The sequence below is a fragment of the Dermacentor albipictus genome, chromosome 2, assembly GCF_038994185.2.
Source record: "Dermacentor albipictus isolate Rhodes 1998 colony chromosome 2, USDA_Dalb.pri_finalv2, whole genome shotgun sequence".
Lineage (NCBI taxonomy): Eukaryota > Metazoa > Arthropoda > Arachnida > Ixodida > Ixodidae > Dermacentor > Dermacentor albipictus.
The window spans coordinates 144,552,533-144,568,014 of NC_091822.1; the positions used below are offsets into that span (position 1 = coordinate 144,552,533).

The following is a 15,482-nucleotide window of genomic DNA, read 5'->3' on the forward strand; positions in this document are numbered from 1 at the left end:
CGCGCCAGAGTACATGTATGTGCCAGAATTCATGGCACGTGAACAACCTGAAGTAGCACCACCGCGGGAAGTAGAGGAAGCGAGAGCTTTCGAGGCCGTGAGACCAACCGGAGTGCTTTACGTAGAGCCTCCTTCTTACGAACTGGAGTACCTCCACGTGCCAGAATTCATGACGCGAGAACAACCTATAGGTGTTCCAGCAGAAGAAAAGGAAGCACCGTTTCCAGAAAAGCCAAAGACGCGCAAAATGCTATTGATGCCTTCTACTGGTTATGAAATGGAATTGCCCTGGGTCGCAAGTATTGTTACGAAGCCAGCGGCGGAAGTTCAACAGAAAGAAAAGGAGCCTACTGTCAAAGTTCCCACGATGGAAGCGCCTGAATACGTCCAAGCACAGCCTCCCACTTACGCGCCAGAGTACATGTATGTGCCAGAATTCATGGCACGTGAACAACCTGAAGTAGCACCACCGCGGGAAGTAGAGGAAGCGAGAGCTTTCGAGGCCGTGAGACCAACCGGAGTGATTTACGTAGAGCCTCCTTCTTACGAACTGGAGTACCTCCACGTGCCAGAATTCATGACGCGAGAACAACCTATAGGTGTTCCAGCAGAAGAAAAGGAAGCACCGTTTCCAGAAAAGCCAAAGACGCGCAAAATGCTATTGATGCCTTCTACTGGTTATGAAATGGAATTGCCCTGGGTCGCAAGTATTGTTACGAAGCCCGCGGCGGAAGTTCCACAGAAAGAAAAAGCGCCTCCTGTCAAAGTCCCAAAGATGGAAGCGCCTGAATACGTCCAAGCACAGCCTCCCACTTACGCGCCAGAGTACATGTATGTGCCAGAATTCATGGCACGTGAACAACCTGAAGTAGCACCACCGCGGGAAGTAGAGGAAGGGAGAGCTTTCGAGGCCGTGAGACCATCCGGAGTGCTTTACGTAGAGCCTCCTTCTTACGAACTGGAGTACCTCCACGTGCCAGAATTCATGACGCGAGAACAACCTATAGGTGTTGCAGTACAAGAAAAGGAAGCTCCGGCTCCAGAAGCGGAAATGCGGGCCAAAGAGCTTGCGATGCCGCCTTTTGGTTATGATGTGAGATTCCCCGTCATCGCAGATTTTGCTGCGAAATCGACAGTGGAAGTTCCACAAACACAAATATCGAATATTTCAGAGTACCACATTGGCGTGGACCTGGCGAAGAAGACAAGCAGCATAGAGTATTCAGGGACGGACAGCACAAGCTTCAGGGATGCCACCGTCTATTCTGGAACGGCTCTTGCGCCGCATGTATCGACAAGCAGTGAAACTACCCCTGCGTTTGAAAGCGCCGAGTCTACTTTTATGGAAACGCTGAAGCCAAAGTACGCAACTGTCGATGTTCCCGGTGAGGCAAGCTCATGCAAGTCGACCTCGTCGCTCGGCGCAAGCCGGGTGGAGGAAAGAGAGATCGCGACGTGGTCCGCTGATCAACAAGCGAGTGCGCAGGCAGCGATAAGCGCTTCCGGTTTTCAGATACCAGTCGCCGTTGAGACTAAGACTGATAGACGCAGCTCACTACAAGAGGATATCGCAAACGGACTTTTCTATTACTCCCGATTCACAGACGCTTTCGGGAAAGCCGAGGCGCTCTGCGACGCCGAACTCGAAAAAATAAAGCTGGAATTCGGCCGATTACCTTTTCCTCCCGAACAACAACAGCTCTCAGGAGCAGCCGGAAAAGTGCCGCGCAGCTCATCATCTTCCGACTTCGGTTCTTTGTCTATTCACGCCGATGCTATTACGAGAACACTGCTTCGCGACGTCACTACGGTCGAGCGTTTTCAGCGACTTGTGCCATCGATGAACCAGTACGAGCCGCCCGATGAAGCTCCGTCACAGACTTCCTCCGAGGGGCAGAAAAAGGCCAATGCTCACAGGGGCAACTTCGATGTCTTAACCACGGAGAAGGTCACTCGCATGAAAGAGAGACTTGAATACATCGAGCCCATCCTGTTCGAAGACTTTTCTGCCGATACTTCTCGCCCAAACTCCGACGACGAGAACAGCAAGTGTACCGATTTTATGACTACGACTATTGTCCTGAAAAGCGAAAAGGAGGAAGACATGCGGTATGCCGAGCCCATGCCCTTGATCTGTTCCAAAGGCGGAGAGCCGAGCCATTCTGCAGCAGGCCCCAAAGAATCGCACTCCCAGGAGGCCCGTAAATGTCCGCCAGAGTCGGACGAGGAGCAGTTTATCACAACCAATGTCAAAATGGAGACGCGCGTTAAGGAGAAATTCCAAGTCGTGAAGCCTATGAAACCGGTCAAAAAGCTAAATACTACCGACGCAGATGCGCAGTCAAAGAAGCTGGTCAAAAGTTCTATCTGCAACGAAATCACATTGAAGCAGTTTCTCCAAGAGGCAGAACATAAAAGATTAGAGGTCACCGAGGCCGAAATGATCGCCTCGTTGCGGCCCGAACCCTCCGTCGCCGAAGAAGAAGCCGCGAAGCTCATTCCGATCGTGGCCGAACAGCGGCAGGTTCAACCCAGTAGCCAGAAGCGAACGCGCTCTCCTGGCTCACGGCCACTAGACAGAGACTTCGCCGACGAACTGCCTTCAGTCGACGAGTTGGAGCTGATTTTGCACCCGCCGATGAGCATTGGATCGCCGCCGCGGAAAATCGACGCGAGCAGCGTCATGCAGGCGGTCGACACGGCGGACGGAATTCCGTCTGCCGAGGAGACCGAAGTGGTCAAAACTCACTACTCCTTAAATGCGAAAAGCCTCGCCCCGCGCCGCCGGTCTAAGATCGTCGAGATGTCGGTGCTGCACTCGGTTTCGGACGCGCCTTCCGCAGAAGAAGCCGACTTTCCTATAACCCCGCAGCTGTCCACGGAAGAAGCCTTGCGGTCCCGCGCCGACTCGGTGCACACGTGGCGGCGCCCGTCAGAAAAGTCGATGCCGTCGTCAAGCGCAGCGATTGAGGCGCGAAAGCCGGAGGAGGAATATTCGTCACTGCCGTTCATGAGCCACACATTCGAGAGCCAACTCGAGATGGTCCCGAGCGTGGAGACTGCCCCTAAAGAGAGCAGCGCTTCACTTTCCCCACTTTCTGCAGTGCCTCAGCCCGAGGTGAAAGAAACGGCGCTCGCAGAACATGAGGGCCGGCAGGGCTTAGAACAAGAGCCGCTGAAGCCACCTGAGCAAGAAAGCGCAGATCAAGAAAAGCTTCATAGCGAGTTTTCGAGCAAGGAAACTTTTCGCGACGACCGGAGGCTGTCAGTAAAGCATGGCTACAAAGAAATCACAGTCAGTGAAGACAGCCAGCCGCCGGAACAACCCCAGATGCCTGAGGTGCCGCTCATTGTACGCCCTAGTTCACCGACGTACACGCTTCTTGAGGAAACCGCGACACTAGATACCATGCAGCCCGTTCCTACGCTCGAGCCCGAACCAGCGCCTTATACTCAAGTAGCCTCGCCTGATGTGCGTCGCACTTACAAGATCATCGACGTGACGACAGTTGAAGAACCCGTGGAACAGCGCGAAGAGGTAGTGCTCGAACCCGTCTCTGTTCTTCGCCATAGCACTGGATACCAAATGCACAACCGCGAGGGCTCGGTGCAGGAGCCTCTGACTGCTATCGAACAAGAAGTGGTGGCCGAAGCAGCGCCGAAAAGCGACACGGCGTCACTAGGTGCCGACGAAAGTCTGCTGATAGAGCAATCTGACAAGGCCAGCGTTGGTTCCGAGGTCAACCGACCACAGGAACTGCAGATTCCCGAAGCACCTGTCACTTTGCACCCCAGCTCGCCGACATACCATCTGATTGAGGACGTCGCAACACCAGACAGTGCTGTGACTGAGCCAAACCTACAACCCGAGCCACCACTTCCTCCCCGGATGCCTTCACAGGAGGTACACCAGACGTACAAGATTATTGACATCCCAGCTAAAGAGGAAGCCCTAGACCAACCGGAAGAATTGGTACCGGACAGTTTTACCTCTCCAGAAATTAGAAAGACATCCATGGCACATGCGTTTAAAACATTTGACAAGTATGCTGAGTCAGAACAAAAAGAAAACCAAGAGGACGCACACTTGCTTCCCGAAGTTAAGTTATCTAGCTCGGATACGAAGCATAAAACGTTCAAGCTTCTCGGCCAAGCCAAAGCAACTGCCTCAAAACCACCGCCTGTCGCGCCCCAAGCACGCCCACTGCAGTACGAACTAGAGTACTTATATGTACCCGATTTTATGAAGCAAGAAACATCTCCAAAAACTCCGACCTCGGATTTTTCCGGGAAAGTGTCACCTGAATCTATTCCGGAACGCGTGTATACACCCGACTATGCGACAACAGCTGCACCAGCCGGAGGACCTCTGGCAACAGTCACACCAGGAACTTACGAAGAACCTCAAGAGTATGCACTAGAGTACATCTACGAGCCGGACTTCATGAGGTCAGAAGCACCGGCTCTAACACGTGAGCAAGGTCTAAATTTACAAACCTCAGAAATGGAGCTCAGCTTGCCGGCATATCCAATATCTCCGGAAAAACTACCAGGCAGCACAGCAATACTCGCAGAAACGACACCACAGGAGGTAGGGTCGGGCTTTGAACAGTCCACGGAGTATACAACGGAAGAACGCCAGAAGCGATTCGCGAAGGCACCAAGCGAAAAAGAACATCCAGCTCCAAGTGAACACGCATCGTCCATAGCTTCGGGAGGGGGCCAAGCGCAACCGCCAAAATATGAACCGGAATATTTGTACGTGCCGGATTTCATGAAATCGGAAGTTCTGTCAGAAGGAGCCGGAGGTTCGAACATCACTGTGCCGTATAAAAAAAAATCCCGCGCTCCTTCTGTCGAAGATGTAGCAAGAGCTCCTGTAACTTACGAACAGCAATTTCAAGGCGAATTCTCGCATTCCGTCGTTACTCAAGAGTCACCCGCAGGACTACAGGCGCCTACTGTCATGGCGTCTATTGAACAGCCCCCAAGTTACTTACAGCAGTACGTCTACGTCCCCGAGTCCGTGAGAGTACCTTGTCGCGAAGCTCCAGGTTCTGTAAACAGAGCGACGTATCAAGAAAAAGAATCAGCAAGCCAATCAAGTAAAGACATCACCGCAAGTGACGTACAGCCACCAGAGTATGAACTGGAATATCTTTACGTACCAGAATTCATGATGACTGAAGCACATGTCGAATCTGTGCTAGCACCGATTCACCCGACCAGCGTCATTTCTGACCTGTCACACCTGCACGACCAAGAATTTTCCAACGTCGAGCAGCCTGAACCCAACATAAACGAAATGACAGGGCATGGTGCCACAATAGCAACAGCTGCTGCCGCCTACGAAGAAACGACAAAATATGATCGCCGCTGTGAATTTGACTCCATGACAGCAGAAACCCCAGCAGGTGATCTTGAAGTATCCGAAATGGAACGCTTGCGGCCAAGAGAACACGAATTGGAAGCAGAAAACATTAAATCTACATCCCCAGCTCAAGATACGTTTGCAACAGAGTCTTCCTTAACTTCTCCCGACTATTCCTTCGCGCCTGAAAGCAGTGTCGAATACCGCCCAATATTTGAAAAACGCACTGCAGGGCCACCGCAAGACACGTCAGAGGCCACAGTTTTTACTATAGAAGCACGCCCTAGCACGAGCGCAGCTGAGAAACAACCTGGTGACGAATTAGCGGAGGTGACGTCTACAGAACTATTTGCCACAGCCGCACATAGCTTAGCCACCGCGGCGTCTACGGAATACGAGCCCGCTATGAAATCGTTGAAATTGACTGAAGAGTCTCCAATAACATCAGTGGAATCATTGCACCCAGCACCCGCGGAAACAGAGCCTGGTTTGGAGGAGTCGCAGAAGTCGCTAAATTATGAATCGTTACAGCACGAAGACGGCCTTCAATCAGTCGAGAAAAGGGACCATGACAGCGCTGCTGAAACGGCTCTTGAATTCAAACGTAGCGTGAAGCCGCAAGAGGAACTTCATGGAACGTTACCTTCCACTTTGGAGGAAGATGCACGACAAAAAGGCTTTCAGGCCGTCATCAAACAACTCGGTGAGGGTTCGGCTTACGGTTCATCGGACGAAGCGTTCTCCTCGGCGATAACCGATTTCCGGCCTGCTGGTGCGGAAAAAGAAGCTCGCGATGTACAGTCGGGTGAAAGTGTAGGGCCTGAACCCAAACCGCTCACTCAAACGCGAGGCGTAGCATCGAGTGAAACTACCTCAGAAGAAGCGTTTCTTTCTGCAGCGAGAGACGAACACGACCACGACGGTGGTCTGCAAAATCAGGCTGTTGCGGAACCGTCAGCGGGGACGACCGAAGAGCTTTCGTTACCAAGTTCAGAACCGGCGTCTCCCCGGGTGTCCAAGAAAGTGGAATCCGACTTACTTCGTGTCCCAGAAAGTGGAATCCGACCCTCCGAGTCATACTTGGCCAGTTTGCCGGGATTGCAAGCACCGAAAACGCGAACCGAGGACGCGGTCACGATAGAACCGTCAGAACTCCGCACGCTTGAACACGGTCCTATCATGGAAGCCGTGGTGGCGCCAGACTTCGCGCCTTCCGTGGAACACGCCGCTCCGCCATCGCAGCGGCCCCTCCCCGACATCGCGGCGCTGGCGTCGGCCGATGCGAAACAGCCGGTAGTCGCGGTGCAAGAAGGCGTCGCGTACGCGGCGCTCTCGTATCCAGACGACGACGACTTGTTCGCCGTGTTCGGCGACATCGACTTTCTGACCCCGCTGGCCGCGATCGACGCGGAGCTGCACACGCTGATCGGCGGCTTCTCCCAGGACACGTTGGTGCCCGTGCCGCCGATGGAGTGCGGTCCGTGCATGGCCGCCGAAGCGCAGCCTGCGGAGCCGCTGATACAGCTGAGCGAAGGCAGTCCTTGCAGCGTGTCCCCCGTAGACTGGCTTGTCGTGGAAGCGTTCCCGGGCCCGTCGACAGCGCCGGTGGAGATTTCGCAGCTCGGTTTGCCAGCCAGTGTAGAAAGCTCGATGGGCGAGGACCCGACCATGAGTCCGGGAGAGAAAGAAACGTCGAGGTGAGTGATGAGCACGTTTTTACTGTTCGAAATAATCCTTGATCTCACTCAAGGCACTGTGCGGGTTCGGTAGGTAGGTTCCTGTCTCGCCTCGTGTCGAACCTCGTCGATAAAAAGAAATGCGTGGCCAACAATCGGATCGAACCCCTGACCACCAGCACGCAGCCCGATTGAAATCAATAACTATGCATCTCGGCTATAAGAAACACAACAAACAGAACGCCGACAAAAATTGTGTTGTCAAAGAGAGTAGACGTTTCGGCATCCGCGCGGAAGCCTCGTTCACTCAACTAAATGGCTCAAGCATTAGCGCCTCAGGCACATAGCGGAGTTTCCCAAAGCACGGCTTTGAGTGGGCTTCACCTTGCCTATATGCGTGACCGCTTGAAATGGGGAGTCATTTTCTTATCTTCCGTTATCTACTAGGAGTTGTGCTAGGATGTTCGTCGTGTATTCTATGTGGGTACTGTGCACAAAGTATACCTGTAATCTCGTAGCAATGGTTCTATAGAAGAAACGCTCACCTCCACGGAAAGCAATTACCTCTCCAGACATTTCGGGCGCTATTTCAGTAAACTATGTTTTGCAACGACATGCCAAAGACGTTCACTGATCATGTTATCTGTGAGCGGTAAGACTGTTATGGTAGGACAAAAAATAATCTCACGCCGTATCTTTAACAAGGAACATGGCGCCACGTTTGCGTAGCGTCTGGTGCGATCGGTACTGTCGTATGTTTACTGAAGTCAACACCCAGTAATGTATATAATAGATATACGTACGTGAATACACGTTCATAAGATCTCGACCGGGTGTAGTAGGTCTTCACCGCAAGAAACAGATGGTGAGGAAGGCGGGCACCGTGACGGTGAAAAAAAGCGGAAAGAATGTATACACTTCATTGGTACATGGTTGTGACTCTACACGAGTCTCAAGCGGCTCTGCCTAATACAGGGTTCAGGACGGCCTTAAATAACCCCTTGCGTACAGCCGATACATTCGGTGGAGAGGTCCCCGCCGGAAGGGTCATTCACTTCTCGTGGCATCGTAGTAATCGAAGTCGTACTTGTGGTTGCGCCCATGCGGGTGTCAGTTCCTGAGGAGTTCAACGCAGTCTTCTGTCCCCTTGTCAGGTTGTGAAGTGGCAGGAGCCATAGGAGTAACGCTTTTTCGAGATTGAGCGCAATTACTTCGACAGGGGAAGGCGGGCTGGAACGTTTCCCGCACTTGAGAGGTCGAATTCCAGGCCGGTATAACAACGCGCACATATATGCGTATACGTGGGTCTTCCGTATACTACACGCAAGCCGCCAACAAACACACCCCCCCCCCCCCCGTCCCTCAATAAAAGAAAAGCTTCGTTAAATCGGGCGAGAAGCTGAGTTGACTTCGTTGCTTCGAGGTTTTCAGGCTCTAGGGTAAGTGTCGGGAAATCGAAAGCACTTAAATAAATCGATAATTTTATTAAATCTGCCTACGTTAAATCGAATATTGGTCCTGGGAACATAAACGTACTGAGCAATGAGGTTCTTTTTTTTTCCTCTCTTGTTCTTTTCTTTTTTGCGCCGTTAGCCAGGCCGCAAGCTTCTCGCGGGGTCAGTGGATTTACAATCGTCCGTCGATCAAACGAAAGCCATCTTTTTTAATGGTGAAATTATATACGCCGATCATGCGGGCGGCGTATATAATTCCAAAAGTTGTGTGTCGCAGCGCTCCTTCGTACATCGCGTCGCTCTCGGAAGATGACGCTCACCGCAAGCAACAGAGTCCGGGAGCACAAAGACAGCCGTTGTTGACTCGCTCGTATGCAGTTGACTTGATCATGCTCCCTTAAAAAAACAGATTATCGAACGGTGCGCGATGAAAACTAAGCGCAAATGCACTTGAAATCCTAAAGGAGGCAAAAACAGAATGAAGACACGAGTGCGAGCCTCTTTTGAAATACATGCAGCAAGGGCTGCTCAAAACTGATGTTATATTGGCGCACAAATAGTCACAGCATACAAAGCGTCACGCCGTAACTACGTCGTGAAAGGGGCGACAGTGTGAGAAAGATTGAGATCTTCGGAACAAAAATTAGACCATCCGTGTGTATACGAATCGGCAAACTTGCGACAAGCAACTGAGTGACAAGTGTTGTTTTTTTATTCTTTCGTGTCTCGAGGATCAACGCAAATCAAGTTAATCTCGTATAGGCCCTTGCTCGCGTATAAAGGCGCGCGCATCGTTTGGTTTGCGTCACCGAGTTCACGCGTCCTTGGTGTTCAAATTCTACGCGAGCTTCGCGTGGGACCTGGTGATCGCTTGCCCGAAATTTCCGAGGCCGCTGCGTACGTGACCGCACCGGACCTCAAAATGCATAGCGGTCCTAAGTGGAACTTTCGCCATTCCAAAACTAAAGAGGCCCGACTAAGAGGGTCGGCGATATTCCCTGTCCTGTTGTTCGGAGAGCCAGGCACGCTACAAAAGCCCTGTCACTTGCGTAAGCGTTTCGAAACGTTTGACAGCTATACACTGCGACTTTCACGGAAAGAAAAAAAAAGAAGCAAAAAAGAAAAAGCCCTAGCCACACATGCATTTTGGTCCGGAAAGGCCCACGTGGCCTAGGCACCTCTTACCCTCCCGTGCACTATGACGGTCGGAAGTGCTTGGTCGAATGAGAGTGATGGCAGGGCAATGGGCACTTGCCCGCGTCGGTACTGTCCAGCCGTTTTCCGGGGAAGCAGTCATTCCATAGAAAGCGGAATCACTGCTTAATGCAGGGGGATCACGTCCCTCCCCTCCATACAGTCATGCCCCACCTCCACTCATGAAGTCAGTATTTTTAAATTCCGAGTCCATCGGTTCAGGCACTCATTCTTCCGGAAGCAGGACAGATATATCGAAGGCTTGCGTCTCCACCCAGTCTGCGGTATCCAGTGAAGAAATTGCGTCATGTAATCTCGGCAAGTTATGCGCTATGTCGATCTATGGCAGGTTCAACTAGACGTGCGTAGGTAAATTATCTTCGTACCACGCATTTCTCTAGGTAGCGGGCAAAGGGTCTGTGGCGGGCATGAAGATGGTCAATGAAAAATCAATGCTAATTGAACTTCTGAGCAGACGGCGACGGCGAGAACACGTCGTGACTTCAACGTATGGGGCCAGTAACAAGTGAAATACTGCTGCTCTAATACTTTGTCACTGACGATACGTCTAAAGAGCGAACTGGTTTAGCTAAAGCACAGTTCGATGCAACCAGGAAAATTGTGACCTTTGCAATGACACATTTCTGTACGTGCATTTGAATTATATAAGTTATTGTTTATCTACTCAAATAAGAACAGCCGCAATGTTTCCTCCTCTCGTATACATCATTCCTTAAAAAAGACAATAATGAAAATATTGAGTCAGTGTTGCATGCGGCAATGTTTCCTGCTCTTGTACGAATCAAAAGACCGTGTAGCTGGCCGCCTGGGGATGACCAGCAGCGGTGACCAGTCCATTGTAGACGCCGACACATCAAGCAGAGCAAGAAGTGGATCGCGCATTCGCTCTCCACCGTTGAAGGCACACCTGGAAGGCGCGCCGAGTGTAAGGTGTAACTTTGGTCTCCTCAAATTCAACTGGAACAGACGTGTGTGCGCAAGTTTTATTGGGTCATACACACACCACTGCTGGCACACGAAATAGAGCTGTATACCTACTTACGGCGTCAGTGACGCCGTAAGTCTGTGCCAACACCATGCGTCTGTGCCAACACCATGGGTCTGTGCCAACACCATGCGGGAGCATCGTGCATCTGCTCCAAGCAGCTTATTTCGATACAGTGAGCACTTTCCTACCAAATTCCAGTTTCCCACATGGCCATGGCAGTTTGCTGCATGTGCAGGCCACCGAGGCGTCTTCCCGAAGAACCCGGATGTCCTCTGGACGCGGCTGCTCCCGTGCTGGCGTTGTCGTTCGCGCTGATGGCGTTCGTCGCAGCGGCGGCCATCTTGTTGACATCCGTGGCCGAAGGTATGTAGGTGCGTTGCTTTCCTAGCGAGACACGTTGACCAGACCTCAAGCTTGGGCTGACAGACAGCCTGGGCACGGTCCTTCATCTCAATAGGCAAACGCCATCCGTCCGTAAACGAACAGTTCGCCGCGAGGAAGGCGTCGATCGCCATGGCAACATTCAAACTGGAGATTTGCACCATGTTTTATTTGCCTAGCCAGTCATAAAGGGCCAGCCATCATGTCAGCCAATCATAGCGTGCAAGATGGCGAATCTTACAATTAACATTCCGGAATTTCGCAATATCCAGACCACAATCTATACTGATCCAGAGCACGCTGGAAATATACTCTTAAACAGATGCACACCATTTGGGGTGTATATTTGCCACACAACAATAATCGTCATTTGCCTTGCTTGCGTTTCCTTTCTTGAAAATGCTGCGGCCCACTACTTTCCTGTCGAGAATGCTCTGTCATGCCGATAACGCGCATGCCGTTCGTGACTTGGAAGCGTTAAAGAAAGGAAATGCGGACAAGACAGATGAGGATAATTGTCAGCACGGCTGTTGGGCATATTATTTGACCTCCGTGTTAAGTAAAGCTTTAAGGAATTATTCTTTGTGTACTAATTGATAACAAGCCAATTCGATATGTTTGTTAGCAACCTGTATTTCTATCCCCGTTGTGGTCATGTGGCCACTGAGAATTAAGCCATAATCGATGGCGCGTAGCGATCTTGCCTGACTTGGTTCCCAACAACTGAGTAGGGGGGGAAAAAAGCGGTGGCAGAGGTGTAACTGAGTCAAAGTAAATCTGAGGGAGCTCAAGTGCTTGACCAGCACTTTAACCATAGTCGCTCAGACACCAGTAGCCGTACAATGTAAAACGGGAGCTGTACCAAAAAAGGCTTCTTCGATGCAGCAGCGTATACCTCTCGGCACCCCCCTGACAGTCTTTGATCTTTCTCCTTTCGCAAATCGGGAAAATTCATCGCAAGACCAAGGAATGTCGGCATATAGTGGCACTGTTACCGCTTTAGCCAGGCGTCAGCTGAGCACTCTAGCAGCCGGCACCAACTGCTCAAGAGATCAACGGTGTGCCAGATTTCGGCAGAGTTCTTCCAGCCCTACCTGCTCGCGTGCTCCTATCTAAATACATGTAAAAGGAGAATTCGTTTTTCTCGGCAACCACAGCACCACATTCGACGAGGTTTGTTGCATTTAAAAGAAAAACTTGAAGTCTAGTGACTGTTGGTTTCGAATTTTCGAGTTAGGTCGTCAATTTTTTATTAAAAATCGGCAAAAATCGACAACTTTCAAAAAAACGAAACTATCAAGTTTACAACATTGTAACTCAACAACAAAAAATGATAATACAATTCTGTGAATTGCATCGAATAGTACATCTAAAGCGAACAAAATTGATATGTTACACATGAATATAAAAAAATTTTTTAATATAGAAATACTGCTTTTGCAGAACCCTCGTAACCAACGTAACAAATTCACGTAAGGTGTAAAATGACATATCGAATTTGTCCGCTTTGAATGATCTAATGGATGCCGTTCACAGAATCGCGATATCTGTTCTTGATGCAGAGCTATGAATTTGTAAACTTCGTACTTCTATTTCTTTCAAACGGTCGAATATTTGAAAATCGTTTTAACAAACTTCAGGCCCTAAATCGAAATTCCACTTCCAACAGTTACTAGAATTTAACTTTCTCTCTCAAATGCAACAAATTTCATTAAAATCGGTCCAGGGGTTATCTCAGAAAAATGTTTTTTGCGTTTTACATGTACTTGAATAGGCCGCGTCGGAGTTGGGCCAGAGCTAAAGCTCTGGACTTAGACAAACGACATGCGAAATGGAAGCGTGCCTCTGAGTTGTAATTCATTTGCCCACGTAGGCCCGTGGCTCCTCTATGTGCCCATAAATTTCACTGAAGCATTTGATTACCTAAACCACATTTTGCTACTTAAAAAAAAAATTAGAAGCTTGCGGCTTCAGAGGAAAGTGATTGTTGCTTAGCCGCAGTTGTCTAACGCACAGACAAAAACACGTGGACATAAATTGGTACTTATCTGGCGTTAATAAGATTGCACTTGGAGTGCACCAAGTTAGTATCTAGAGCCCTCTTCTTTTGAAATTATATTTCAACGACACTGCGCACTGAAGTAGAACGAGTCATATACGCCAAGTGACATTTGTTCTAAGCCACATCATCAGATTCGATTACAAGGGTTACTTCTAAGCTTATGCATCTGGAGAAATGGACACGGTATAATGCTTTAAAAATTAACAAAGCTGAAACAAAACCATACTAACCTGCGTTTTGGACTTGTGCCCAAAAAACAAAGCTGTGCGCGTAAGCGACAGCATGTTTAATGACTCAAAAATCGAAACAGTAAGATCACTTAAATTATTAGGTGTTTTTCACTAAGAATATGACATGGGACTGTCATATTGACCACCTAACAGCAAATGGTGCGTTCACATAAGTTCGGCCGTAGATGTCCGGTGACCATTTTTAATTTTGATCAAAAAACATATTTCGCTGCCCGAGTGCCAAGAAAGAGGAAATCAATCTTGGAAATACGGAAGCGCACCATCAGTCAGGAGCTTTTTTTGCGTGTGTGAATTTTGCCAAACCTGCATTTTGGTCAGCTGTACCACCTCAACCCCCCCCCCCGCCACTAAATAAAGGTGCTGTGCCTACAGCGCTAAATATATTTAGTGATAGGACACGCGTCAATATTATCGATTCTAAATAGTTATTACAGAGTATGACCGCTGTGATGGGAAGAAACAAAATCGCGAAGAAAACAGAACATTTAAGCAATATTGGGCGAAGCCAAGATTTTTTTTTTTCTCTCTGTATCTGCAAAGAGCACGGTTTCCCAATTTTGTCAGTGTTGCCATGAAAGTTGTTGAAATTTAGACAAATATATTTGCCCTAGGCTGCACTAAAAATTCACGAGGAGCGCTCAAGTTTAGGCCTATTGTGAAAGGGACACTGTTCTTATGCAACAGTAGATTAACTCTCTAGGACACCAAAAACACCACTCTTATCACGATAAGACGATTGGTAAGCCAGAAAAAGCGCACAAATGAAAGAAGGGTGGCGACGCCTCCTTCAAGTTCCTGCACCTGGTTGCTGTGACGTCATGTATTTCGATGGCATCTTCTAGGGCCTACTAATTATATATACCGGTACAGATTGACTACATCGTGTTCCAGAGGAGCCAAATATTAAACATGGCAAATTTCGGGAACCTTTACTACGCCAACGCGGCCCAAATGCGAAAACATACTTTGGAATCCCTGACGTCACACTGACGTACCGGCGTCGGGGTTTCGGCGCGAAATTCAAATACTGATACTTCGACCTTCATTTTCTCATCTAATAATCAAATTATTAGTTTGAAATGATTGCCTGCAGGGCTCTCAAATAATGCTTTATTGGTCTAAACTGATTTCTCGTTTCGCTTTAGTGTCCCTTTGAATTAGCGATATACCTTAAAAACCTCTTTAAAAAAGCCATCCTCGATTTTTTTTCAGATTTCCCAAATTAGGTCTATTGAATTGAACTCATGTAATCTGTAAAAACGTGTTGCATCGTTTTTTTTGTTGTTGTTGTTGTTTCGGAAATAAAAAACGAGAAATGCGACTGAGTAAACCGCCGCTGCGGCATACGAAGTCCGCGCGTGCTCATGGTTACAGGTTTTTTTTCTTCGATTTACCGTTGAAATTTCACGATAAATCTCTCGGATTGGGCGACACTTTCAAGATTGTTTTAAAAACCATAAGTGTGCAATAAAAGGTGACCGCTTTTCAAATTCGCAATGCAAGCAAGTGCCCCCAAGGCACAAAGAAAGAAGTTTTAAAAATTTTGATAATTAGTCTTCTTAAGCTCACATTTTTAGTGGCAGAGCATGTCCACCTCGCCTATAGGAATTTCTCTGCAAAACACGCCACGTACGCTGCGCTTATAGATATTTTATCTTTAAAAATCTGTATTGTCAAAAAAAAGATATCACAGTTTCACCATGAGGGCGAAAAAATGAATGCGATAGCAACATGTTAGAATACTACACGACATGTAAGGCTTGTAGCTGTAGTGGCAGTGTGAATTAAGTAAACGTAAGCTGACTAAGTAAAAACGAGCTGTTGTGCTAGGGGTCATCTGCGATTTCACATATGTTTATTAAATAAAGTCACTACTTACTTTATTAATTAATAATCACTATTTCTACTGCTACTACTACTATCACTGCTAATACCATCACTACAACTACTAGTAGTAATGATAATAATATGAAGAAGAGGAAGGGCAACAATGAGAACATCCGCAGGGACGTCTGCGTAAGCAGGCATTTGGTGTGTTGCGGCCCCTTGGCCTAGGCAACAAACCCATTTGGCCTTGGCTTCAC

General features: G+C 48.9%; 1 protein-coding gene across 3 annotated transcripts in view; it reads left to right on the plus strand.

Annotated features, from left to right (window-relative positions):
- Positions 1–15,482, plus strand: part of LOC135904613 (titin-like) — a 71,220-nt gene that overhangs the window by 51,806 nt on the left and 3,932 nt on the right. For 2 of the 3 annotated variants that reach the window (XM_070534054.1, XM_070534056.1), the window contains 2 exons: positions 1–7,068; positions 10,940–11,067. The exon at positions 1–7,068 is cut by the window's left edge. In XM_070534054.1, coding sequence (XP_070390155.1) covers positions 1–7,068; positions 10,940–11,067 — 7,196 coding nt within the window. Of the gene's footprint in view, positions 7,069–10,939; positions 11,076–15,482 lie in introns of all 3 variants that reach the window. The other variant, XM_070534055.1, reaches the window with a different exon arrangement.